Here is a 27,172-nt window from a genome sequence, read left to right as displayed (position 1 = left end):
TAATATATAATTGCCTAGAATACTACTTCCTGCAATTTGTGCCAACTTCCTGTCCGGAGCTAATGTCCGGAGCTAATGTCCGGAGATAAGTGACGTCAACAGTGTCCAGTGTCTGATTGGTTGCCGCCTGCTGCGAGCGACCAATCAGAAACGTGCCGTACTGTGACACACTCCGCCCGCCATTTTGGTGTGATTTTTGAATTTTTACCTCACAGCAAGTTTCTACTGCGTGGAGGCGGTCCCAGTGACGTTGCTCTTCAAGCTCCTGCCGAATTTCGTCAAAAAAATGATAATACCATTTACCAAAACTATATATATTTAGTTGTGAAGTGGTTCAGTGACATTTTCACACCAATTTTGAACTTTTGTTTGGTGTTTTCTCCATATACTGCCTATTATTCACTGACTGTTATACTGAGAGACTGCCGTTTATTAACCTCTTCTTTGCCACATTGGGTATATTGCTCTATTATTTGCCACATAAGGACATTGTCCATTATTGCCCAGCAATTTCTCTGCAATATAAACTGCCTATTTATTAATATCTGCATTCCTGCAAAGAACTATTGCCTATTATTAACTGGCTATTTTCCTACTACCTGACACTGCCTCTTATTAACCTGTTGTTTGCCACCACCACGCTTAAAGCTGTTTAGCTTAGCCAACATGAGCTCTAATAGTAAGGATACTAATGACACAGAGCCCAAAGCTGCTGATGGCGCACGTAAGATTAGGTCTGATATAAAGTATACTAATAATGCAGAGCAAAAAGACGCCGATGCCGCACGTAAGCGCAAACAGCGTGCTAACAAGAGTACAGAGGATAGATGCAAGCGCATGGACACTGTTAAGTATACTAATGACACAGAGTCCAAAGCTTCTGATGGCGCACGTAAGATCAGGTCTGATATAAAGTATGGTAATGATGCAGAGCGAAAAGCCGTCGATGCCGCACGTAAGCGCAAACAGCGTGTTAACAAGAGTACAGAGGATAGATGCAAGCGCCTGTATACTGTTAAGTATACTAATGACACAGAGCCCAAAGCTGCTGATGGCGCACGTAAGATCAGGTCTGATATAAAGTATGGTAATGATGCAGAGCGAAAAGCCGTCGATGCCGCACGTAAGCGCAAACAGCGTGTTAACAAGAGTACAGAGGATAGATGCAAGCGCCTGGACACTGTTAAGTATACTAATGACACAGAGCCCAAAGCTGCTGATGGCGCACGTAACATCAGGTCTGATAATAAGTATACCAATGACGCAGAGCGAAAAGCTGCCGAGTGCAGCCATTTTTTGTTCTTTCTTACTATTATTTATTTATTGTATTATTCTTACATTTCAATAAATAAAGTATATATGGATTCTAGACTCCCGATTCTTTAGAATCGGGCTGCCATCTAGTTTAGTATAAATAATTAGGTACACCACATTAGAAGTGACGCAGCTGAAAGTACCTGGGATCTTGTAGTCCTGATGTGAATTGGGTATCTTTATCTTGTCCATTGTCATTATAAATGGACAGGTTTTACATTTTTTCTGGTTCCAAGGAAAGGTACCTGCAGCTGTTGGAGAGGACAGGGAGCTCTTGACAATGATGCTTCTTAGATTTGGGGGCTGCCTAAAACAGTAGTGGGGGGTCTGGAAAAATGGATTGTAAGCGGGCATCTTTTTGCAGTAAAGGATGTAATTTCCGTGCAGCTCCCTTAGCACCTCCAGATTTGGATTGTAGGTAACTACTAGAGGTACCCGGTTATTTTCTTCTTTAGCTTTGTAATGTAGCAGGTGATTCCTAGATATTCTGGTTGCTCTTGTAATTTGGTTTTCAATTGTTCTTGGATGGTAGCCCTGATTCAAAAAGGTCTTTCTGAGGCGACCAAGGTGTTCATCCCTATCCATTGGGTTGGAACATATACAATTGTATCTGATGACTTGGCTGTAGACAATAGAGTTTTTTATGTGTTTTGGATGGAAACTGTCCCATTTAAGGTATGTTGGACGGTCGATTGGCTTCTGATACAGGGATGTCTTTATTTTATTGTTCCGCAGCTTAATGATGGTGTCCAAAAAGTTAATTTCAGTGCAGGAGTAGTTGAGTGTCAAGTTGATGGTAGGATGAAATTGATTAAACTGTTCATGGAACGTCTTTAGCTGTGGCTCAGACTCCGTCCAGATGATTAAAATGTCATCAATGTAGCGGTATTACGCCAGAGGCCTGATGGGACATGAGGACAAAAAAGTCGCTTTCAAGCTTGGCCATGAAAAGATTTGCATACTGTGGGGCCATTTTACTTCCCATTGCTGTGCCAGTCGCCTGTAGATAGATCTTCTTGTCAAATTCAAAGTAATTGTGGGTGAAGATGAATTTTATAAGTTTCACCACAGAATTTGCATCAGTCCCTGTGTTTTCCAGGAAGAATTTGCAAGCATTTAATCCATCCTGGTGTGGGATATTGGAGTACAAAGATTCCACATTCATGGTGGCCAGGATGGTTCCTTCTGGGAGAGATCCTATTGCTGATAGTTTATTCAATAGGTCAGTTGTGTCCTGAATGAAGCTGGGTGTATCATTTACAAGGGGTTTAAGAATACCCTCTACCCAACCAGATATCTGCTCAGTAAGGGTGCCCACACATGAGATAATTGGTCTTCCTGGGTTTCCAGGTTTGTGGATTTTGGGAAGCATGTAGAATGTCCCTGTTCTTGGACTTTCCGGTATCAGGTCATTGCTCTTATGGATTCGTCGGGCAGACAAGATACCAACTTGCTTAGTTCCTTGTAATAATCCTGGGTAGGATCCGACTCCAATTTTTTGTAGTAGCATGTGTCCATAAGTTGTCTGTTTGCTTCCTTCATATAGTCTGATGTGGAGTGGAGAACCCATCAGATCTGATCACACCCTACCGTCCCTAAATTGGTTCCTCACAAATCGCAGAGTAGGAACCTAAACCCTGTATCTCCCTAGAGCTAGGCCCTGGATAGGGAGGGGAGGGCACGAGCACTGGTCAATCCCCCCTCTAAACTAAAGACAAAAAGGTTGAGAGACAAGGGGAATGAGCTCCAGAGAGGATGTAAGCCGACTGCTATAGCTCCAAGCCTTCACAAGGTAAAAATGTGAATATCACCGGTAACTCTCTGTGGCAGACTGGGGATTTACACTGTGTGTAGAATTATTAGGCAAGTTGTATTTTAGAGGATTATTATCATTATTGATCAACAACTATGTTTTCAATCAACCCAAAAGACTCATAAATATCAAAGCTTAATATTTTTGGAAGTTGTAGTGGAGTTTTTTTTAGATTTGGCTCTCTTAGGAGGAGATATGTTTGTGCAGGTAACTATTACTGTGCAGAATTATTAGGCAACTTAATAAAAACCAAGTATATTCCCATCTCACTTTTTTTATTTAACCAGGTAAACCAATATCACTGCGCAAAATTTAGAAATAAACATTTCTCACATGCAAAAACAAACCCCCAAAAATTAGTGACCAATAAAGCCACCTTTTTATGATGACACTCAACAGCCTTCCATCCATAGATTCTGTCAGTTGCTTGATCTGTTTACAATCAACATTGCGTGCAGCAGTCACCACAGCCTCCCAGACACTGTTCCAAGAGGTGTACTGTATTCCCTCCCTGTAGATCTCACATTTTATGAGGGACCACAGGTTTTCTATGGGGTTCAGATTAGGTGAACAAGGGGGCCATGTCATTATTTTTTCTTCTATGAGACCTTTACTGGCCAGCCACGCTGTGGAGTAGTTGGGGGTATGTGATGGAGCATTGTCCTTCATGAAAATCATGTTTTTCTTGAACGATACCGACTTCTTCCTGTACCATTGCTTGAAGAAGTTGTCTTCCAGAAACTGGCAGTAGATCTGAGAGTTGAGCTTCACTCCATCCTCAACCCGAAAAGGTCCCACAAGTTCATCTTTGATACCAGCCCATACTAGTACCCCACCTCCACCTTGCTGGTGTCTGAGTCGGAGTGGAGCTCTCTGCCCTTTACTGATCCAGCCTCTGGCCCATCAAGAGTCACTCTCATTTCATCAGTCCATGAAACCTTTGAAAAGTCAGTCTTAAGATATTTCTTGGCCCAGTCTTGACGTTTTATCTTATGTTTCTTCTTCAAAGGTGGTCGTTTTTCAGCTTTCCTTACCTTGGCCATGTCCATGAGTAACGCACCCCTTATGCTTTTTGTTACTCCAGTAATGTTGCAGCTCTGAAATATGGCAAAACTGGTGGCAAATGGCATCTTGGCAGCTTCACGCTTGATTTTCCACAATTCATGGGCAGTTATTTTGCATAATTTTTGCCCAACACGCTTCCTGCGACCCTGTTGGCTATTTGCCATGAAACTCTAGATTGTTCGGTGATCACGCTTCAAAAGTTTGGCAATTTCAAGACTTCTGCATCCCTCTGCAAGACATCTCACAATTTGGGACTTTTCAGAGCCCGTCAAATCTCTTTTCTTACCCATTTTGCAAAGGAACGGAAGTTGCCTAATAATTAAGCACACCTTATATAGGTCAAAACAAGTAAATATGCGGCACTCACCCTTTCTTTTGCTGTGTATTCGTGCTCTTTATTGGATATAGCTTGTACAAGTTTATACATCCATGTTAGGACATCAGGTTCACAGGAGGGTGCGGTAGTGGAGAGTGGACGACGGCCGTTTCTGTGATATTTGATATTACCAGCGTTTATTTGTGAAAAAAATAAAAATTTGGTGAAAATTTTGCAATTTTCCAACTTTTAATTTTAATTCCCTTAAATCACAGAGCTGTGTCACACAAAATACTTAATAAGTAACATTTCCCACATGTCTACTTTACATCAGCACAATTTTGGAACCAAAATGTTTTTTGTTAGGGAGTTATAAGGGTTAAAAGTTGACCAGCAATGTCTCATTTTTACAACACCATTTTTTTTAGGGACCACATCTCATTTGAAGTCATTTTGAGGGGTCTATATGATAGAAAATAACCAAGTGTGACACCATTCTAAAAACTGCACCCCTCAAGGTGCTCAAAACCACAGTCAAGAAGAACCCTTCAGGTGTTTCACAGGAATTTTTGGAATGTTTTAAAAAAAAAACAACGAACATTTAACTTTTTTTTCACAAAAAATTTACTTAAGCTCCAATTTGTTTTAGTTTACCATGGGTAACAGGAGAAAAAGGGTAGCTGGAATTGAGATGGGATGTTGCGTTTGGAGAGCCCCTGATGTGCCTAAACATTGAAACCCCCCACAAGTGACACCATTTTGGAAAGTAGACCCCCTAAGGAACTTATCTAGATGTGTTGTGAGAGCTTTGAACCCCCAAGTGTTTCACTACAGTTTATAACGCAGAGCCGTGAAAATAAAAACATTTTATTTCAAAATAATTATCTTTTAGCCCCCAGTTTTGTATTTTCCCATGGGTAACAGGAGAAATTGGACCCCAAAAGTTGTTGTGCAATTTGTCCTGAGTATGCTGATACCCCATATGTGGGCGGGAACCACCGTTTGGACTCATGGCAGAGCTCGGAAGGGAAGGAGCGCCTTTTGGAATGCAGACTTAGATGGATTGGTCTGCAGGCATCACGTTGCATTTGCAGAGCCCCTGATGTACCCAAACAGTAGAAACCCCCCACAAGTGACTCCATATTGGAAACTAGACACCCAAGGAACTTATCTAGATTTGTTGTGAGAACTTTGAACACCCCAAGTGTTTCACTACAGTTTATAACGCAGAGCTGTGAAAATAAAAAATCTTTTTTTTTTCCCACAAAATGTTTTTTTAGCCCCCCAAATTTTTATTTTCCCAAGGGTATCAAGAGAAATTGGACCCCAAAGAGTTGTTGTCCAATTTGTCCGAAGTACGCTGATACCCCATATGTTAGGGTAAACCCATGTTTGGGCGCACGGGAGAGCTCGGAAGGGAAGGAGCACTGTTTTACTTTTTCAACGCAGAATTGGCTGGAATTGAGATCGAACGCCATGTCACGTTTGGAGAGCCCTTGATGTGCCTAAGCAGTGGATGCCCCCAATTTTAACTGAAATCCAAACCCAAACACTCTCCTAACCCTAATCCCAACTCTACCCATAACCCTAACCACACCCCTAACCCGAACATACCCCAACCACACCCCTAACCCCTGACACACCCCTAACCCCAACCGTAAATGTAATCCTAACCCTAACTTTAGCCCCAACCCTAACTTTAGCCCCAACCCTAACCCTAACTTTAGCCCCAACCTTAACTGTAGCCCTAGCCCAAACTCTAGCCCCAACCCTAACCCTAATGGTAAAATGGAATTAAATACATTTTTTTTATTTTATTATTTTTCCCTAAGTAAGGGGGTCACAAAGGGGGGTTTGATTTACTATTTATAGCGTTTTTATAGCGGATTTTTGTGATTGTCAGCTGTCACACACTAAAAGGCGCTTTTTATTGCAAAAAATAGTTTTTGCGTCTCCACATTTTGAGCGCTATAATTGACGGGATAGTACGTCATATGGGATTAAGGGGCTAAAGTAAAATGTCTCTTTTTCAACTTATTAGACACCTCTTGTATGACTTTGCTGCTTAGATCTGTCTTCAATGAAGGCGGTTTTTAATATCATTGAGGGTTCCAATAAAACGTTGCTGCCTATAGAAGTCTATGGAGAGTGTAGGGTAGGAAAAGGAAGAATTGAAAGGCATAAAGCCACAGAGAAAACTATAAAAAACAGCAGGATACAATCGCCAGTAATAGTGTTATTTCTCATGAAAAATAATTAATTATTTAGGGAGGGAGTAGAAGGATATTATGTGAAATAAAATGTACCGGTAACTTTTATTAGTTGAGTTAAAATATACTAATATTAAAAGATGACTACAGTCTTCAAAAAATTTGAATATATATCTTAGACCACTATTGTGTGCCTTGGTAATTGAGGAGTTATCCCACAATAAGGATTTTTTTTATTAAATCACAACATTGAGTGACAGGGAGTTATTAACCCCTTTACGACCTATGACATACCTATACGTCATAGGCCGCCTTCCCGTCTTTGGTGCGGTCTCCGGTGCTGGGCCCCCATCTTTTCAGCCACATGACAGCGGATTTGATCAGCCCAATGGGTTGGCATTACAACCGTGGGTCTGCAGGACACACCCCCGTGCTTGTAATTGCTGATCTGCTATGAATGCTGGCCACAGTGTGGCGGTCATAGCAGATGATCATTTCTGCTATACATAGCAGGGCTCAAGACATTGCTATGTGTTGCGCCAGCAATCAGACGATTGCAGCTTCAAGTCTTGTATGGCGACTATTGAAGCAAGTAAAAAGTGAAATAAACTGTTTTTAAAAATATTAAAAAAATTAAGAAAAAAATCAAATCACCTCCCTTTTGCCGTATTAAAAATAAAACAATTAAAAAAAAATACACATATTTGGTATTGCTGCTTTCAGAAACGCCGGATCTATCAAAATATAAAAATAATTAATCCAATTGGTAAACGGCGTAACGAGGAAAAAAAAAACGCCAGAATTACGTTTCATTTTGGCCACTGCAAAAAATGCAATAACAGGTGATCAATAATTGTCTCTATCCCAAAATGGTATCAACAAAAACGTCAGCTCAGCACGCAAAAAGTAATAACTAGAACCCAAAAATTAAAGACGCTATGGGTCTCAGAAAATGTCTCCATTTTTTCTTACAAACTTTGGATTTTTTTCACCACTTAAATAAAAAAACATACTTGTTTGGTATCTGCAAACTCGTAATGACCTGGAGAATCATAATGGCAGGTCAGTTTTTGCATTTAGTGAACATGGTAAAAAAATGAAAACAAATATAGAATTGCACATTTTTTTGCAATTTCACCTCACTTGGAATTTCTTTCCTGTTTTCCAGTACACTATATGCTAAAACCAAGGGTTTCGCTCAAAAGTACAACTCGTCCACCAAAAAAACAAGTCCTAACATGGCCATATTGACTGAAAAATAGTTATAGCTGTGGGAAGAAGGGGAGTCGTGTAGAGGTGAATTTATATCTGCCTAAATAGGGTTATGGCAAAAACCCCTTAAATATTACGGTTGGCATTAATTGTTACAGAGGTGACAGGACAGCTGATATGTAAGTAAATAAAAAAGCCTCATCTATATAATTAATGCAATGAGGATATATGGTAAGTATATATAAAAGAATGCTCACCTCCATATGAGAGAATGCATGGGTTATAATCCATCTATTTAATCCATAAATACAGTAGGTTATAATAGACATATATACATATATAGCTGATATTGGGTAATAGGTGATTTGATGTTTGTGTAAGCGCTCTAATAAAGTAGATGAAATATTGTGATGCTCAAAAAGTCCTAACATCTGCTACTGCAGTGCAACAATGGTTGCACTGTTTTTTCGATAATGTATTGTGTATATATAAATATAGTAACAAAAAATGGAAAAAAAACTTACCATATAAGTTCATCATCCCTATTTTCTTATTCCAAAAAAAATAATCAAAGAAAGCACCTTTGGTATCATTGTGTCCAAAAAAGTCCATCTATTAAAATGTAAAATGATTCATCCCATATGTTAAAAGCCCAAAAGAAATTGAAACTCCAGAATTGCGGATTTACACTTATGATCAAAATATTGTGTATACCTCCGCATTTGGTCACAACACCAAAAAAATTCTATCAGAAGCGATTGAAATGTCATGACTATCCCAACATGATATCAAAAGAATTTAGATTGTGAGCGATGAAAATGTGTGGAAAAACTGTACAGCGCTGTGGAATATGTTGGCGCTATATAAATAGATTAATATTGTTATAATATTATTATTGAAAGACTGACAGTCACTTCTAAACAGAAAAACATGTGTAAACAGGTGTAAGTTAAGAGAGCCACTCTGTATGTAACCAGCAAATTAAAGCAGCACTCTGAAACGCTATAGTGTGCAAATATTGAATATATGAAGTTGGAATTGCATTAATGCTGTAGAAAAGTAAAAACCGAAGGTACTTGGTGCATAGCTTGGCCAATTCGTGTGTTCCCAACAGCCAACAACAAGGCATACCCCATTTGAGAAAGTCGGACAGATACCCCAGCTTTAGTGCTTCGCGGCTCGAGTATCAAGCAGTGGCAGGCACACTCGCCCATCACTAGCTACCAGCTACCTATATGGTGTGCTTCCCCATACTTTCCATTGTAATGTATGATAGCCTCTCGCAAAATAACATTTCCCTACAGAGATGTCTGCGCTGCCAAGAATGTTGATCTTTTGTGCAGCTCAAAATATCATTTCCCCTGACAAACAATTATTTTGCTTGTTGATTTGAGTGATTAGTTAGACTGCACGATTATGAAACAAGCGAGCATTCCTAGAAACACTGGTGTATGATAATCGTGCAGTATACATTCACCTCAAGTCCCAGCTCTTTTCCACACTCCCTCTTGCTGTGAAACAAGTATTTGTTGTTGGCAGTTTCGCAGATAACATGCTACTTTTGCACTTCAAATGTCATTGCCCACACAGAAAATCTGAAGAGCTAGGGTCAGAACAATATAATTTTGTTATTCATCATTTTGATAATGTCTCTGGTTTCTTCTGCAGAACTACCAGTTCTCTAAATGATGATCTCAGTATAACCTTGCCCACACTATAGATTGACATTTTTCTTTATCAGCTTTCTTCCTAAGCAATCAGTGCCAGGGGCGCAGTTACCTTGAGCAGGAGAATTACATGGCACCTAGATAACTAGAACTGTAGGGATAATCTCCTGCTGATAACACGCTAATTTTATTGAAAACCATAACACACTGCCTAGTAAGTGATACATAACTGGAATCCGGGTCTCCACTCCTACATCATGCTCCTTTCCGGTAGCAAAAACCTGCTGACAGATTCCCATTAAGTTAAACTTGTGCCCTTTACAACTTGCTTTGTAACTTTGTCCATAAATTCACAATCATGTCCTTTAGCACTGGTAAAAAACCCTACTGTACCATTGGGTCAAAATTATTGTTGTGCAGCTCATATTTAGGCTTTTAGGAGCCATTTTGGAATAGTAAGTCGTTTTCTGGGACCTAGTTCTTAAAATATATGTGGTCTTGTATCTATGGCATGTTTTACTGATTAATAAATATTTTTAGTCTGAAATTCTATATTTTGTCATGTTTAAAGGATGAATATGCATCAGAAGCCCTTGAATGGTCTTTTATCAGCTACCAAGACAATAAGCGCTGCGTGGAACTTATTGAAGGGAGTCCAGTTAGTATTTTTTCATTGCTGAATGAGGTAAGTATTTATAAAACTTTCTATGGAAACATATAAAAAGGTAAGGGTCTTAGAATATAGTGCAGAAAAAAATTATTTACCGTATATACTGGAGTATAAGCCGAGATTTTCAGCCCCTCTCGGCTTATACTCGAGTCATTGTCCCAGGGGACCCGCGGGGGATGGGGAGCAGCAGGAGTCGGCGGCTGTCAGATCATACTCACCCCCTCCTGGCGCGGTCTCTGCACTTCCTTGCTTCTCAGATGGTCTCCGACGCCTGCAGCTATTCCTATATTCAGCGGTCACGTGGTACCGCTCATTAAAGTAATGAATATGCACGCGACTCCACTCCCATAGGCGTGGAGCGCATATTCATTACTTTAATGAGCGGTACCATGTGACCTCTCAGCACTGGAAGGAGCTGCCGCCCCGGGACAACGGAGAAGCAGGGAAGTGCAGAGACCACGCCAGGAGGGTCAGTATGATGCGGGAGGGTGAGCCATGCGATATTCACCTGTCTCCGTTCCACCGCTGGGCTGTGTCTTCCGTGTCCTCTGGCTGTGATGTTCATGTCAGAGGGCGCAATGACGTGGTTAGTGCACTCCCTCTGCCTGAACAGTCACTGCAGAGAGCCGGAAAACACAGCGGCGTGCGACGATGGAATGAGGACAGGTGAATATCGCAAGTGCAGGGGGCCTGAGCCAGCGTCAACGGCATCTGGCCCCCATAGCTCGCCGGTGTCCCCGCCTGCTCAGGACACCGACACCTGGCCCCCAGCGACGAGAGGTGAGTATGTCATTTTGTTTTTATTTTTAATCGCAGCAGCATATGGGGCATATTATTCTATGGAGCATATTATGGGGCCATCAACCTTTATGTAGCATTATATGGGGCATATTATTCTATGGAGCATCTTATGGGGCCATTATTAATCTTTGTGCAGCATTATATGGGGCATAATATTCTATGGAGCATCGCATGGGGCCCATCATGAACTTTATGGAGCAATATAAGGGGCGTATTTTGTATGGAGCATCTTATCAGGCCCATCATGAACTGTATGGAGCATTATATGGGGCTCCTGATTCAATATCGATATTCAAAAACATTTAACCTACTGATGTCTCAATTAATTTTACTTTTATTGGTATCTATTTTTATTTTTTTAAATCTACCAGTAACTGCTGCCTTTTCCACCCTAAGCTCAATAGTCAATAAGTTTTCCCAGTTTTTTGTGGCAAAATTAGGGGCTTGGCTTATACTCAGGTTGGCTTATACTTGAGTATATACGGTAATTTTTGATAATTTCGCACACAAAAATTTACAAAACTGTATACAGTAGTATAGCTACTGGGGGGGGCAGAGGGGTCCGTCGCCCCGGGCCCTGTCACATGAAGGGGCCCAACAGGAGCCAGGGCGGGGCCACTTCTGTGATGAGGGAGAACACCACATAGGAGCAAAGCAGTATAATGTCTGCTACCGTCTGACGGAGACTGCAAGATGGCTAGCACAGTGGCCCGCCGCAGAGTCTCCCTCCTGCAGTGAATGGTGTCGCCTGTCTGACCTCACAATGAAGCTTTTTCCGACTGCAGTTTTTCTTCACTCTGTGCATGCTGTAAATGGCTCAGGCATGCTGGGTCCTATTACCCACCTTACATTTCACTTATACACTTCCTGATCCTGCCTGTAAACTTCATCAGTAAGTGGGGATGGAACTTATTAGGTTTACTAAATTCAGGTATGTCACTGTGAGATGAATGTGAGACCATTGGAGTATTGTGGGGGCTGAAAGTGGCTGAGGGGGGGATAGGGCGCTGGGGGATGAATGTGAGACCATGGGGGTATTGTGGGGGAGGGGAGACAGGGCACTAGGGGGGTGAATGTGAGACCATGGGGGTGTTGTGGGGGCTGAAGGTGGGTGAGGTGGGACAGGGCACTGAGGGGGCGGATGTGACATGGGGTTATTGTTGGGGCTGAAGTGGGGGAGGGGGGACAGGGCACTGGGGCTGAATATTATAATGTTTTGTTATGATATTATATGTACTCCATCACATGTAATATTTGCTGTCTGGGGAGGCTGGAGATGGGGGGTAGGTGGCTTTTGATACTTACCACCTGGGTCTTTTATGAGTATTAGTATAAGAAGCCCCCATACAGTAACCAAGAGCTGCATCACATTTACAGCACCACTCCAGCATATTTTTTTTAATTTCACTGCTGGAGCGGAGCTGAAAATCCAAGTCCCCTGCCCCCTGTGTAACACTCACCTTCTGGCGTTTTCATCTGTTTTTGTCTCTGCTTGGCTCCGTCTCCTGCAGTTTGTGACCTGTCCGCGGCTCCAGTGTTTCATGGAGTGGCGCGGAGGTCACTAATCAATGTAAGTCTATGAGATCGTCATTCTGGCCTCTTTCTCACTCTTAGTCTTACATTGAGCGCTTGTCACATAGCTTCTAACTTCTGGCCAGTCAGAAGCTGCGCTCACAAGTTTGAGCCGCGGCACTGCAGCAGTGTCACAAAATGGTGAATACGCCGGAGGATGAGTATATGACCGGGGACGGGGACTTGCTCTTAAAGCACCACTCCAGCAGTGGGGAAAAAAACCCTGCTAGAGTGGTGCTTTAATAATTTAATAATAAGCAATTTATTACGATAAAGTTGATAAAGGCGTGGAATAAATGTCTGCAGTCACTTTGTAACTGCAGATTGCCAAATCATGACGGAGCAGCGTGGCCATCATACTGTGTATAAGAGAGCTATGGACCCATAATACTGTGTACAGGTGAACTGTGGGGGACATCATACTGTTTGTACGGGAGCTGCAGGCGTATCATACTGTGTATAAGGGAACTGTGGGCCCATCGTACTGTGTATAAGGGAGCTTTGGGCCCATCATACTGTGTATAAGGGAGCTGCAAACCCATACTGTGTATAAGGGAGCTGCGGGCCCATCATACGGTGTATAAGGGAGCTGCGGGCCCATCATACTGTGTATAAGGGAACTGCGGGACCATCATACTGTGAATAAGGGAGCTGAGGGCCAATCATACTGTGTATAAGGGAGCTGCGGGCCCATCATACTGTGTATAAGGGAGCTGCGGGCCTATCATACTGTGTATAAGGGAGCTGCTGGCCCATCATACTGTGTATAGGGAATTGTGAAGGCATATTGTGCATATGGGAGCTGTTTGCTCATTACACTGTATATAGGGGGCTCTGAGGGGCATTATACTTTCTATAGTGGAGCTCTGTCAGCATTATACTGTGTAAAGGGGAGTATTGGGCTCAAACTATAGGGGAGCAGTGAGATCATACTGTGTAAAGGGGGGCAGTGGGAACATCAAACGGTGTATAGGGGAGTTGTAGGATCATCATACTGTGTATAGGGGAGATGTGGAGGCATTATACTGTGTATAGGGAAGATTTGAGCTCACCATACTGTGTATAATGGAGCAGTACATGGGGGAACTTAGAGGACATTATTAAATGTTAAGTGGGCACTTAAGCATTATTGTTATAGGGGCACTCAGAGTATTGTGACCATCAAAGTTGCATATGGGGTATTATTACTTTCTAGGGCGAAAATGTGGAGGGCACTAGCAAAGGGCATTAATATTTTCTAGGGGGGGGAAATTTTACTATCTAGAGATCACAAAGGAGTCATTATTACTATGTAAGGGGCACAGTGGTGGCATTACGTGGGGCAGTAGGAGGAGCCGTTATTGTACCACACAGCAGGTGCAGTAATAGGATCACATACGGCAGCAGCGGCTCAGCAGTGGGGTATTAGCAGGATGAGGAGTTTGTGCAGATTCAGGATAGATGTGGATGGTGCTTGAAATGAGAGACGTCAAATGTGTCTTTGTTGTAATATCTGCAGACAAGTCGTGGCTGGAGAAGACGTCATGTCGGTCTGGGCCAGATGGAAAGACGGGAAAGTGAATGATTCCATCAGAAAGAACGTCAGCAGTAAGTCACCTTCTGTAACTGTATTGTGATCTCTTATATGTTCTGTAGAACTGGTATCTACCACTATATGGTCACAATATGGCAGTAAAATCAATGTTCGTTTTTGTATATAGATTTATTTTCAGTAACTGCGTGGTCATATTCTGAGGTTCCACTATATTCACAATTAGGCCGGAGTCACACTAGAGCGTAATATGGACCGATGCTATGCGTTAAAAAATGCATAGCATTCGGACCAATGTTAATCTATGGTGCAGCTCACATCATCCGTTGTTTTCTCGGCCGTATTCTACATGCATACGAAATCGCAGCATGCTGCTTTTGTCACCGTATTACGCCCGAGATATGCCAATGCAAGTCTACGGGTGCGAGAAAAACTCGCACACCACACAGAACATCAATGTGACTTGTGAGAAATATGCACCAGTGTCCTATAGAAAAGCCGGCAATTCAGTGCGGTGTACAGTAAAATTACACAGACCTGTTAGAATAGCATAGATAAAATACATGTCTACACGTAGCATATATATATATATATATATATATATATATATATATATATATATATATATATGTATAAGGTGTACACACTAGTGATGAGCGAGTGTACTCGTTGCTCGGGTTTTCCGAATATTTGTGACTCCTCGGAGATTTAGTTTTCATCGCCGCAGCTGAATGATTTATAGCGGCTAGCCAGCTTGATTACATGTGGGGGTTGCCTGGTTGCTAGGGAATCCCCACATGTAATCAAGCTGTCTAGCAGTCACAAATCATTCAGCTGGGGCAATGAAAACTAAATCTCCGAGCAGTCACAAATACTCGGAGATCACCCGAGCAACGAGTGTACTCGCTCATCACTAATATATACATATGTCAGTGAGACACATAGAAGTGTTAGTGTGTAAAATTTGGAAGCTGTAGGTGTTAAAATAAAGGGTTAATTCACAGAAAAAACTGGCGTAGGCTCCCGCGAAATTTTCTCCACCAGAGAGTGAAAGCCACTGACTGAAGGCAGATATTGATAGCCTAGAGAGGTACCATGGTTATTGGCCCCACCCCTGGCTAAAAACATCTGCCCCCAGCCACCCCAGAAAAGGCACCTATTCCGGCACTTAGCCTCTCTCTTCCCACTGCTCTGTGTCATTGGCATATGGGGTAATAAGGGGTTAATGTCAGCTTGCTATTGCTAGATGAAATTAAGCCTGGTTAATAATGGAGAGGTGTCAATAAGACACCTATCCATTATTAATCCAATAGTAGGAAAGAGTTAAAAAACACACATTAAGAATGAAGTATTTTAGTGAAATAAACACACAGGTTTTTAATATGTTTACTGCACGCTTAATCCAACCGAAGACCCTCGTTCTCCTGTAAAAAAATTCCAAAATAAAAAAGCAAAAATATCCTATACCTGTCAGCCGTACAATCAAGTCCCACTCTGTAAATCCATCTCAAGGGGTTAAATACAGTTACAACAGGGAGCGCTGCTAATGCTGCCGCTCCCGGCTGTAAAAGACTGGGAATGAATGAAATTCAGGGGGCGGAGCTTCGGTGACTAGCGGTGACGTTACCGAAGCTCCGCCCCCTGGCGGCATGAACTCATATGAACTTTGTAGCGTGGGAAAATATTCAGAAACTTTCCCAAGCTACAGTTAATATCTGCCCTCAGTCACTGGCTTTGCCTCTCTTGCGGAGATAATTGTGCGGGAGCCCACGCCAGATTTTTCCGTGAATAAACCCTTTAATTTAACACCTGCAGCTCCCAAATTTTGCACACAAACACTTCTAACATTATTAGTGAGGGACATATAAAAATCTAACGGACATGCAATGATTCAATGGTTTACTGTATGTAAACCACGTCTCATATCCTGTTGGGTTCGGTAAGGATTTAGCAAAAGACGTAAAATGACCAGCTTTTTTGCTATCTATCTATCTATCTATCTATCTATCTATCTATCTATCTATCTATCTATATATATATATATATATATATTTTACGAATATTTGTGCCCATGGATCCATTCTATGTCCATTTTGCAAGCCGGCGAGAAAATCCCGCCGTACGGATGCCATACGGATACTTTTTGGAGAAAAAAATCGCATCGCATTGAATACGGATGACATATAGATCACTGTTCATGAACATTTCTATATATCTCAGCCTTAAAAAATGGACCGTATTTTTATACGTTGTGTGTGACACCAGCGTTAGAGTGGGCAACTGTAGTTGTAATCAGGGTTAGGTGGTTAGGGGCCCACTCAGATGTTTCGCCCCCCCCCCCCAATTCGAAACCCTAGCTACGCCTCTGACTGTATACATTTCATATTGTCATTATTTCACCAATCCAAGGATTCAATTTAACTTGCCAAATTATCCCATTCATGAACTGTAACTGAAAAGGAAAAAAAATGCTGGTTTTATTAATTACAAATTCCAAAAGGTGTAATAAAATGTTATCTAAAAGTCTTATGTACGACAAAATGGTACTAATGAAAGCTGCACCTTGTCATTCAAAATAACTATCCCTTGCAGAGCTTTCCTGACAAACAATTCTTAGGCTTTCAGAATATGATGATGCAAAAATACACTGCTCAAAAAAATAAAGGTAACACTTAAACAACAGAATATAACTCCAAGTAAATCAAACTTCTGTGAAATCAAACTGTCCACTTAGGAAGCAACACTGTTTGACAATCAATTTCACATGCTGTTGTGCAAATGGAATAGACAACAGATGGAAATTATTGGCAATTATCAAGACACCCTCAATATAGGAGTGGTTCTGCAGATGGTGACCACAGACCACATCTCAGTACCAATGCTTTCTGGCTGATGTTTTGGTCACTTTTGAATGTTGGTTGTGTGATCTCACTTGTGGTAGCATGAGACGGACACTACAACTCACACAAGTGGCTCAGGTAGTGCAGCTTATCCAGGATGGCACATCAATGCGAGCTGTGGCAAGAAGGTTTGCTGTGTCTGTCAGCATAGTGTCCAGAGGATGGAGGCGCTACCAGGAGACTGGACAGTACACCAGGAGACGTGGAGGGGGCCATAGGAGGGCAACAACCCAGCAGCAGGACTGCTACCTCAGCCTTTATGCAAAGAGGAACAGGAGTAGCACTGCCAGAGCCCTGAAAAATGACCTCCAGCAGGCCCCAAATGTGCATGTGTCTGCATGAACAGTTAGAAACTGACTTTGCCACAGAACACCAGGATTGGCACATTCGCCAGTGGCGCCCTGTGCTCTTCACAGATGAAAGCAGGTTCACACTGAGCACAAGTGACAGAGTCTGGAGATGCCATGCAGAACGATCTGCTGCCTGCAACATCCGTCAGCATCACCGGTTTGGCAGTGGGTCAGTAATGGTGTGGGGTGGCATTTCTTTGGAGGGCCGCACAGCCCTCCATGTGCTCTCCAGAGGTAGCCTGACTGCCATTAGGCCAGATGAGATCCACAGACCCCTTGTACGTGTAACGCCGGTGGGTTTATACCTTGATACTTCGGCGTTACTCTGCATGTCTCTGCTTTAACCCTTTCTCCTCTGCCCCTAATGTGCAGGGATACTGTTGTCTGTTACCTGTATGGATGCGACTCAGTTCCCTGCTCCGCTGCGTAGCTGCACATCTGCTGTGATGTCTTTGCTCTGCTGCATGACCATCCGCATGTGCGTTCCCTGGCTGCTGGTGTGGAAGCTATCCGTGGGTTGAGAGGTCCTCTGCAGCTGGTGCATAACTTTCCACATGTGTTCAGGCTAGCAGTCGCTGCCAGGTGCCCTAAGTCACAGTTTGTGTACTGTAATGGTTTCTGTTTGTGCTTCAGGTGCGCACGGCCACACCTACCCTGCTTTTATTAGGGTTTGAGTGTGCACCTGTGTTGCTCCCTCAGCCTATTGCTGAGGGGCAGCTCCTCTCCCTCTTTCCTGTTGGGCGTCGCCAGAGCATTGCGTTTCTGAGTCTAGCCTTTGTGTGGTATCCAGCCCAGTTCTGTCTGCAGTATGTTCTGGGAGAGCTGATACCGGTCTTCCACCTGTTCTGGGGCAGAGTACCCAAAACTGCCTATCCTGGAGGCTGCATATCCTTTGGGTTTTGTTTTTCCGCCTATTCTGGGGGAAGAGTACCAAGATCCGCCTATCATGGAGGCTGCATATCCAGAACCTGACCCTGTCTGAACTGTGTCTTCTGTGTTATGTTTCTGAAGTCCTTTTGTGTCTGACACCCCTTACCCAGTGTCTGAACTTCCTGGGCTCATCTTCTAAAGATGGAGTCGGTGTTCTTGCTGAGTTCTTACTATGCGGTGCTCAGCCTGCTATGCGGTTCTCACTCCATCCGGCCCAGGTCCAGTCCGGCGGTGCTTGCACCATCACGCTTGAGTTCTTTCTAGGTCCGATGCCTGGAGCCTGACGGCCGTAGTTAGGGACCTGATGACCGCCGCTGTCTGGTCCTGTGCCATCTGTGTCCCAGCCGATGACCTGGGCTGCCTCGCTAGTGTCCCAACTGTCTATCCGGTATTCCTGATGTCCTGATGCTCTGCCTGTGTCCTGATGTCCTTCTGTGGCCGATGTCCTGATGTAACTGATGCCCTGGGCTGCCACGCCAGTGTCCCAGCCGATGACCTGGGCTGCCACACCATTGTCCCAAATGTCTGTCTGTTATTCCTGATGCCCTGCCTGTGTCCAGATGTCCTTCTTGTGTCCGATGTTCTGATGTAACTGATGCCTGGGCTGCCACAGACTCTGCTCGCTGCACTTCCCTAGTCCGGGTAGGTCCAGGTAACTCTGTGGTCCAGTGGGTCCACATTCCATTCCCACTAGGGACGCTCGCCCCAAGTCGTCATGTCTGGCGACGTAGAGGCGTCGGCTCAGCCACGTCTGCGATAGCAGCCGTAACAGTGAGACCATATGCTGGTTCGGTTGGCCCTGGGTTCCTTCTAATGCAGAACAATGCCAGACCTCATGTGGCTGGAGTGTCAGCAGTTCCTGCAAGATGAAGGCATTGAAGCTATGGACTGTCCCGCCCGTTCCCCAGACCTGAATCCGATTGAGCACATCTGGGACATCATGTCTCGCACCTTCCACCAATGTCACGTTGCACCACAGACTTTCCAGGAGTTGGCGGATGCATTAGTCCAGGTGTGGGAGGAGATCCCTCAGGAGACCATCCACTGCCTGATCAGGAGCATGCCCAGGTGTTGTAGGGAGATCATACAGGCACATGGAGGCCACACACACACACTAGTGAGCATCACTTCCTTGTCTTGAGGAATTTCCATTGAAAATGAATCAGCCTGGAATTGGATTTTCCACTTTGATTTTGAGTGGGATTCCCAATCCAGACCTCCATTAGTTAATTAATTTGATATCCATTGATGATTTTTGTGTGATCTTGTTGTCAGCACATTCAACTTTGTACAGAACAAAGTATTCAATGAGAATATTTCATTCATTCAGATCTAGGGTGTGTTATTTGAGTGCCCCCTTTATTTTTTTTGAACAGTGTATATTTCTCCTTCGCCTCATTGGGGGACACAGACCATGGGTGTATGCTGCTGCCACCAAGAGGCTAACACTAATTACCGTATATACTCGAGTATAAGCCGAGAATTTCAGCCCATTTTTTTAGGCTGAAATTGCCCCTCTCGGCTTATACTCGAGTCATTCCCAGGGGTCGGGGGGGAAGAGGGAGCGGCAGCTGTCTAATCATACTCACCTGCTCCTGGCGCGGTCCCTGCACGTCCCTGGTTCTCCGGCCGCCAGCAACTTCTTCCAGCGTTGAGCGGTCACATGGTACCACTCATTACAGTAATGAATATGGGCCCGGCTCCACTCCTATAGGGGTGGAGCCGCATATTCATTACTGTAATGAGCGGTACCATGTGACCGCTCAACACAGGAAGAAGCTGCCGGTGCCCGGAGAACTAGGGACGTGCAGGGACCGCACCAGAAGCAGGTGAGTATAACGGGGGCATTGCACGATATTCACCTGTCTGCGTTCCACCGCTGAGCGCTGCTCCGTCTTCTTCGGCAGTGGCCCTCAGGACAGAGAGCGCGATGACGCAATTAGTGTGCGTGCCGCCCTCTGCCTGAACGTCAGTGCAGAAGACGCAGCGGCACCCAGCGGTGGAATGGGGAAAAGTGACTATAGCAAGTGCCTGGGGCCTGAACGACGAGAGGTGAGTGTGATTTTTTTTTTTAATCGCAGCAATAGCATATGGTGAAATGTGTCTATGTAGCATCTTATGGGGCCATAATCCGCATTTGTGGAGCATTATACGGGGAAAATGTGTCTATGGAGCATCTTATGGGGCCATAATCAACATTTGTGCAGCATTATATGGGGCAAATGTCTGTTTGGAGCATCTTATAGGGCCATAATCAGCATTTGTGCAGCATTATATGGGGCAAATATCTGTATGGAGCATCTTATGGGGCCATACTCCGCATTTGTGCAGCATTGTATGGGGCAAATGTCTGTATGGCGCATCTCATGGGGCCATAATCAGCATTTGTGCAGCATTATATGGGGCAAATGTCTGTATGGAGCCTCTTATAGGGCCATAATCAACATTTGTGCAGCATTATATGGGGCATATTTTAATATGGAGGCTCCTGATTCAATATGGATATTCAAAAACACTTAACCTACTGATGTCTCAATCAATTTTACTTTTATTGGTATCTATTTTTATTTTTGACATTTACCGTTAGCTGCTGCATTTTCCACCCTAGACTTATACTCGAGTCATCAAGTTTTCCCAGTTTTTTTGTGGCAAAATTAAGGGCCTCGGCTTATACTCGGTTCGGCTTATACTCGAGTATATACGGTAATACAAAGAAAGTTAGCTCCTCCTCCGCAGTATACACCCTCATGCTGGCTCCCACAGAACCAGTTCTTGCTTAGTGTCCGTAGGAGGCACACGGGTCTGCTATTCAGACCAAAAACTATTTATTTTAATTTTACATTTTTTATTTTACTTTTTCCAATCGGATGAAGGGGAGACGGATCCTTTCAAGGCTCCGATCTTCCCGAACCATCAACAGCCTCCCCGTATCCTCTCCTGCGATATGGAATGCCATGCCTGGGCTGATTTTTTGGGGGCGACGAGTCCCTTCAAGGACACTGATCTCCCTGCACCCTTAACGGACGAATACATGGAGTGTCACCTCCATGTACCCTCTTCAGCAGCCAGGCCTAATACCAGACATTCAGTCTTGTCCCATCCTAGGGGATTTAACCCCTTAGATGTACAGTGGCCCTCTTTTGGCGTCCGAGCAGCCCCCACTGCACCACCACTGTTAAAGCAGATGGAACAAGGAGGTGGACGGTCCCTCTCGACCTCCCTATTAAAGGGATGGTGGATTGAGTGTTAACCCTTTATCCCTGCACCGTCCAAGACCAGCAGCAGCAGGAAGACCTGCATCATACAGCTGGCTTACCTGCCACCCGGAAGCTTCTACAGGTAAGTGCCGGGGCTGGAGGGCTCCATACAGGCGGTCTGAGGCGGTGCTGGATAAGGGGGCCCATCCTCACAGCGGAGGGGGGGTGCGTATCGGCTCTTTCCCGCGCTTTCTCCGAAAAATTTAGTCCCTGGCTTTGGCCTTCACTAGGCCGCAACCCCTAACCCCGCCCGCGCTATGACATGCTGTGGAGGCTCCGCCCACCTTTCTGGAGCTTCTTGCACAGAACAAGAAGCGCCTCTGATATTTTCGGCGGCCATCTTGCTCCCCCTTCGACCACCTCACGAGCTGGCATCCGGAAGCTGCTGCTGCATAGGACGGACCCGGTGGAGTTCAGCGCTGATGGCAGCGCTAATCCAACGCAGACACAAGGGACTCGGGATCCGTGTAAGAAGGTGCTGCACCCTGCCCCCTCCCCGCTGTACCTCCGGCAGATAAATGAAGTGAGGGCAAAAACTGTACACTTCTGCTCCATTGATGGCTCGTCTTAAGCTGGTTTTTATGCAGAGATCTCCGGATAACTGCAGGGTTGCTGCCATGTAAAGTCATGCCACACCAGTTTCGTGTAGTATAACTGACGTTAATGGGGCTTTACAAACTGCAGTCACTTGTAATTCTGTTCTGGCTACTGTGGTTAGTGTACTCCCTGGTCTTAAAGGCACATGACCCCAATTACCGTCTTCTTCACTCTGCAATTCGCTTGGCACTTCTCGCCCACTGCAAGAGCGTTTTCTTTGATTCATGGAGGCCATAATGGACACAGGTGATGGGCAAGCCGCTCTGGAGGCACGCAAGACCCATAAGCTGCCAAACTATAGCGTACAGCGTATTTTCCCCGCATAGGAAAATGACTGTTCCCAGGGGCACAGGACCTGGGTAAGTGTTACAATACCCACAGACTCCCCCTTTTTAGACAAAGTGCTCTGCTGCACAACTTTGCAGAGCTGCGCTGCCTTAGAGCTGAGAGCTGGTATCTAGCAATCCTTGCAGGGTAGACAATAGCGGCCTGCGACCCCTCATACGCCCAGGAGCCCTCCACCGTTGCCGAGCCCAGTGTACTTAGTTCTCCTTAGTTCTTTTTACTTCTACTTTCTCACAGCTCGCCCTCCCTTTAACACATTCTGTGCACGCTCTCCATATCCACCCCTTCTCTCTCCCATGTATAACTCTGAGGCTCTACTGACATTTCTTTCCCACATGCAAACCATCCACTACCTCCATGCACCACTCAAAACGTTCATACAAATCATCCCACCTCCTGCTCTTTCTGTTTTTTTTCTCCTTTTACTAGTTGCAGGTGACATCTCCCCCAACCCTGGGCCTCCCTCCACCAGCATACATTACTCTCCTCCAGCTGCATATAGAAACCCTGCTAATCTTATTAACATTCAGTGCATGCCTTCTCCTATCGCTTTCCACTGTGCTCTCTGGAATGCACGGTCTGTGTGTAACAGACTAACTTACATTCAAGATTTTTTCCTCTCTTATTCCCTTAACCTTCTGACTATTACAGAAACCTGGATCCAGCATTCAGACACCACCACCGCTGCCGCTCTCTCATTTGGTGGGATGAAATTTTCACATACCGCCAGACCTGAGAACAGGTGGTGTTGGAGGTGGAGCTGGAGGTGTTGGTTTGCTCCTTTCATCACAATGTGCTTTTCAGGTCATACCTCCCCCAGGTTCCCTCACTTACATTTCCTTCCTTTGAAGTCCACGCCATCAGACTCTTTAAGCCCTTCTCCTTGCGAGTGGCGGTTGTTTATAACCCTCCAAGCTCCTCCCACCAGTTTCTAGACCACTTTGCTACCTGGCTTACTCACTTTCTATCCTGTGACATCCCCGCCTTCATCATGGGAGACTTTAACATCCCCATCAATGATCCCCTCCCCCAATCTGCCTCTCATCTTCTATCTCTAACTTCTTCATTCGGCCGCTCACAGTTTGAGTTCTCCTACGCATGAGGACCGGAATACTCTGGACCTGGTTTTCTTCCGTCCCGGCTCGCTGCATGACTTTACTAAGTCCCCTCTCCCGCTCTCGGACCACAACCTTCTTTCCTTCTCTGTCAAGAATTGTCTCCTCACCCGGGACACCCCCACTTACCACACTTATCGGAATACACGTACCATTAATACCCAGCAGCTTATGGACAATCTCCACACATCTTTAGTCCCCATCTCCTCCCTCTCCTGTCCAGACTTAGCATTGTCACACTTCAATAATACACTGAAGAATGCCCTAGATGAAGCAGCACCTTCTACACGCAGAAAGACCCGACACAGACAACGGCAGCCCTGGCACACAATGCAAAAACGCTTTCTTCAGCGTTGCTCAAGGTGTGCAGAGCGGCAGTGGAGAAAATCCCTCTTAGCAGAAGACTTCATCCACTATAAGTTCATGCTAAAAACCTATAACTCTGCCCTTCATCTGGCCAAACAATCCTACCTCACTATCCTACAACCCAAAACGACTTTTTGAAACCTTAAACTCCCTCCTGAAACCTAAAATACAGGCCCCCATCACCAACCTCAGCGTGAGGATCTGGCTACTTATTTCCTAGAAAAAATCAACCACATCCATCAGGATATCTCAGCCCAATCTCCTCAGTGCCTGGATCCCCTTCCCTGCTGCACCTTAAGCTCTCTAGACATCTTTGAGCCTGTTTCAGAAGAAAAAGTTTCCAAGCTCCTCGCTTCTGCTAGGCCTACAACCTGCAACAGTGACCCCATTCCTTCACACCTCCTGCAGTCTCTATCACCAGTGGTCACTACTCACCTGACTAAAATATTTAATCTTTCCCTCATTTAAACATGCCATCATAACCCCTTTACTTAAAAAGCCATCCCTGGACCAGAACTGCACTGCTAACTACAGACCTGTCTCTAACCTTTCCTTCATCTCTAAACTCCTGGATTGCTTGGTCCACTCCCGTCTAATCTGCTATCTCTTGGATAACTCTCTTCTCGGCCGCTTACAATCTGGTTTCCGCTCTTTACACTCTACTGAAACTGCTCTCACTAAAGTCTCTAATGATCTAATAACAGCTAAATCCAAAGGTCATTGCTCCCTGCTGATTTTCCTGGATCTCTCTGCCGCATTTGACACTGTGGATCACCAGCTCCTCCTCACTCTGCTCCGCTCTATAAGCCTCAAGGACACAGCCCTCTCCTGGTTCTCCTCCTACCTCTCTGACCGCTCCTTCACTGTATCTTTTGCCGGCTCCTCTTCCTCTCTTCGTCCCCTTACTATCGGGGTTCCACAGGCTCAGTTCTAGGCCCCCTCCTTTTCTCTCTATACACTGCCTCTATTGGACTAACAATCAGCAGATTTGGGTGCCAATATCATCTCTAGGCTGACAGTCTGAAAAAATGTGGTGCACACTGTATCTTGGAGCTGAAGGTGCAGGCTGAACAAATAGTCACAATGTTAATGCAAAAACAGCCGCACACATAAAACTTGAAGATTTATGCAAAAAATATTCTTTTATTTGTGCGTACAGTCATCACCAGGTGCTCAATAGCTTATGAAAGATTTGACGGACAATAAGTTTAGGTTAACGTTTCGACCAAGGGTGGTCTTTGTCAAAACCTCTCTTTAAATAAAGGTAAAGGGTGTGCCAAGGAGAAAAAGTCCGGTCCGGGCGGTGTATGTTGAAGTCAAGGAACGCTATGTCCGACTCATTGGTGATGCCACGTCAGGATTTCTTGCAGAAATTTCCTGAACAAAACAGGACATTTTCTGCAAGAAATCCGCATGCGGTTTTTTTGCACGTTTTTTTTTTTGCGGATTTTTTGCGTTTTTTTTCCAGAGGTTCCCAATGCAATAATATAGTGGGAAATCCACAAAATTGATGAACATGCTGCGTTTTTTACCGCGATGCGTTTTTTTGCGCGGAAAAAAACATGCACAAAAGATTGCGGAATGCATTATAAATGATGGGATGCATGTGTACGCGTTTTTAAGCGTTTTTATAGCGAAAAAATGCAAAACATTCGGAACGTGTACACACACACTGATTCAAAATACCAGGGCTTGTCTGTCTGCTGTCTCTAACATCATGTCCTCTCTCTATCTGAAACTAAATCTCTCCAAAACTGAACTTCTTGTGATTCTCCCCTCTACTAACCTCACTCTACCTAACATCAAAATTACCCTGGAGGGTTCAACCATAACTCCCAAGCAGCATGCCCGCTGTCTTGCGGTCATATTCGACACCGAACTTTCCTTTACTCACTCGCTCTTGTCACCTCCATCTTAAAAACATCTCCAGAATCCGACCTTTTCTCACCTTTGAAACTGCTAAGATTCTTACTGTCGCTATTCATTCTCGTCTAGACTACTGCAACTCTCTTCTGATCGGTCTCCCTCTTACCAAACTTTCTCCTCTCCAATCCACCTTGAATGCGGCAGCCAGGGTCATATTTCTGTCCAGCCACTTCACCGATGCCTCTATCTTGTGACAGTCATTACACTGGCTACCAATTCGCTTCAGGGTCCAGTATAAACTCATCTCTCACCCACAAAGCTATCCTCAGTTCTGCACCGCCTCATTTCTCCTCTCTCATCTCGGTCTATCGCCCTACACGTGCCCTCCGTTCTACAAATGACCTAAGACTAACATCCCCCGTAATCCGAACCTCGCACCTCCGTCTCCAAGACTTCTCTTGTGCTGTGCCAGCTCTCTGGAATGCACTTCCCCAGACGATCAGACTGATACCTAGCCCCGACCTATTCAAGCACGCTTTGGAAACCCATCTCTTCAAACAAGCCTACCACATCAACTACTCAGTAAACTAACTTTGCCCTGTTCTCTCCTTTTATTATTATTATTATTTATTATTATTGCGCCATTTATTCCATGGCGCTTTACATGTGAGGAGGGGTATACATAATAAAACAAGTACAATAATCTTGAACAATACAAGTCACAACTGGTACAGGAGGAGAGAGGACCCTGCCCGCGAGGGCTCACAATCTACAAGGGATGGGTGAGGATACAGTAGGTAGGGTAGAGCTGGCCATGCAGCCTTCCAACTATTATTCTGAATCTGCACCCTGCTATTCATCTGTCTCCATACCCTCCATACACACGATAACTGCACTTGATACTTGATTATTGCACTTAAACACACGGGCTGATGACCGGATCGTACAGCTTTATATGAAAATCCCCATTTATTATAATTGCCAGACCTGAAATAACAAGCACTTTTCACCTATTGTGTACCCACCATTTCCTTGTAGATTGTAAGCTTGCGAGCAGTGACCTCACTCCTAATGTCACTGTTTAAATTGTCTTAACTTGTATTGAATTTATTGTCTGCACATGTCCCCGTTTAATTGTAAAGTGCTGCAGAATATGTTTGCGCTATGTAAATAAAAATTATTATTATTCTCCAAAGTGGACTTCGTCACTCGCAATTCATGGCTTCTTTGGCCTAAGCGACTTAATCCCACTGTAAATCGGGCAACTCCCATGAC

At 44.4% G+C, this 27,172-nt stretch overlaps 1 protein-coding gene across 3 annotated transcripts in view; it reads left to right on the top strand.

Annotated features, from left to right (window-relative positions):
• Positions 1–27,172, top strand: part of MYO19 (myosin XIX) — a 411,745-nt gene that overhangs the window by 275,525 nt on the left and 109,048 nt on the right. For all 3 annotated transcript variants that reach the window (XM_069756629.1, XM_069756628.1, XM_069756627.1), the window contains one exon: positions 10,169–10,282. In XM_069756629.1, the coding sequence (XP_069612730.1) occupies positions 10,169–10,282 (114 nt within the window). The remainder of the gene's footprint in view (positions 1–10,168; positions 10,283–27,172) is intronic.

The sequence above is a fragment of the Ranitomeya imitator genome, chromosome 3 (genome assembly GCF_032444005.1).
Source record: "Ranitomeya imitator isolate aRanImi1 chromosome 3, aRanImi1.pri, whole genome shotgun sequence".
NCBI lineage: Eukaryota > Metazoa > Chordata > Amphibia > Anura > Dendrobatidae > Ranitomeya > Ranitomeya imitator.
This window is presented reverse-complemented; position numbering and strand designations above follow the sequence as displayed.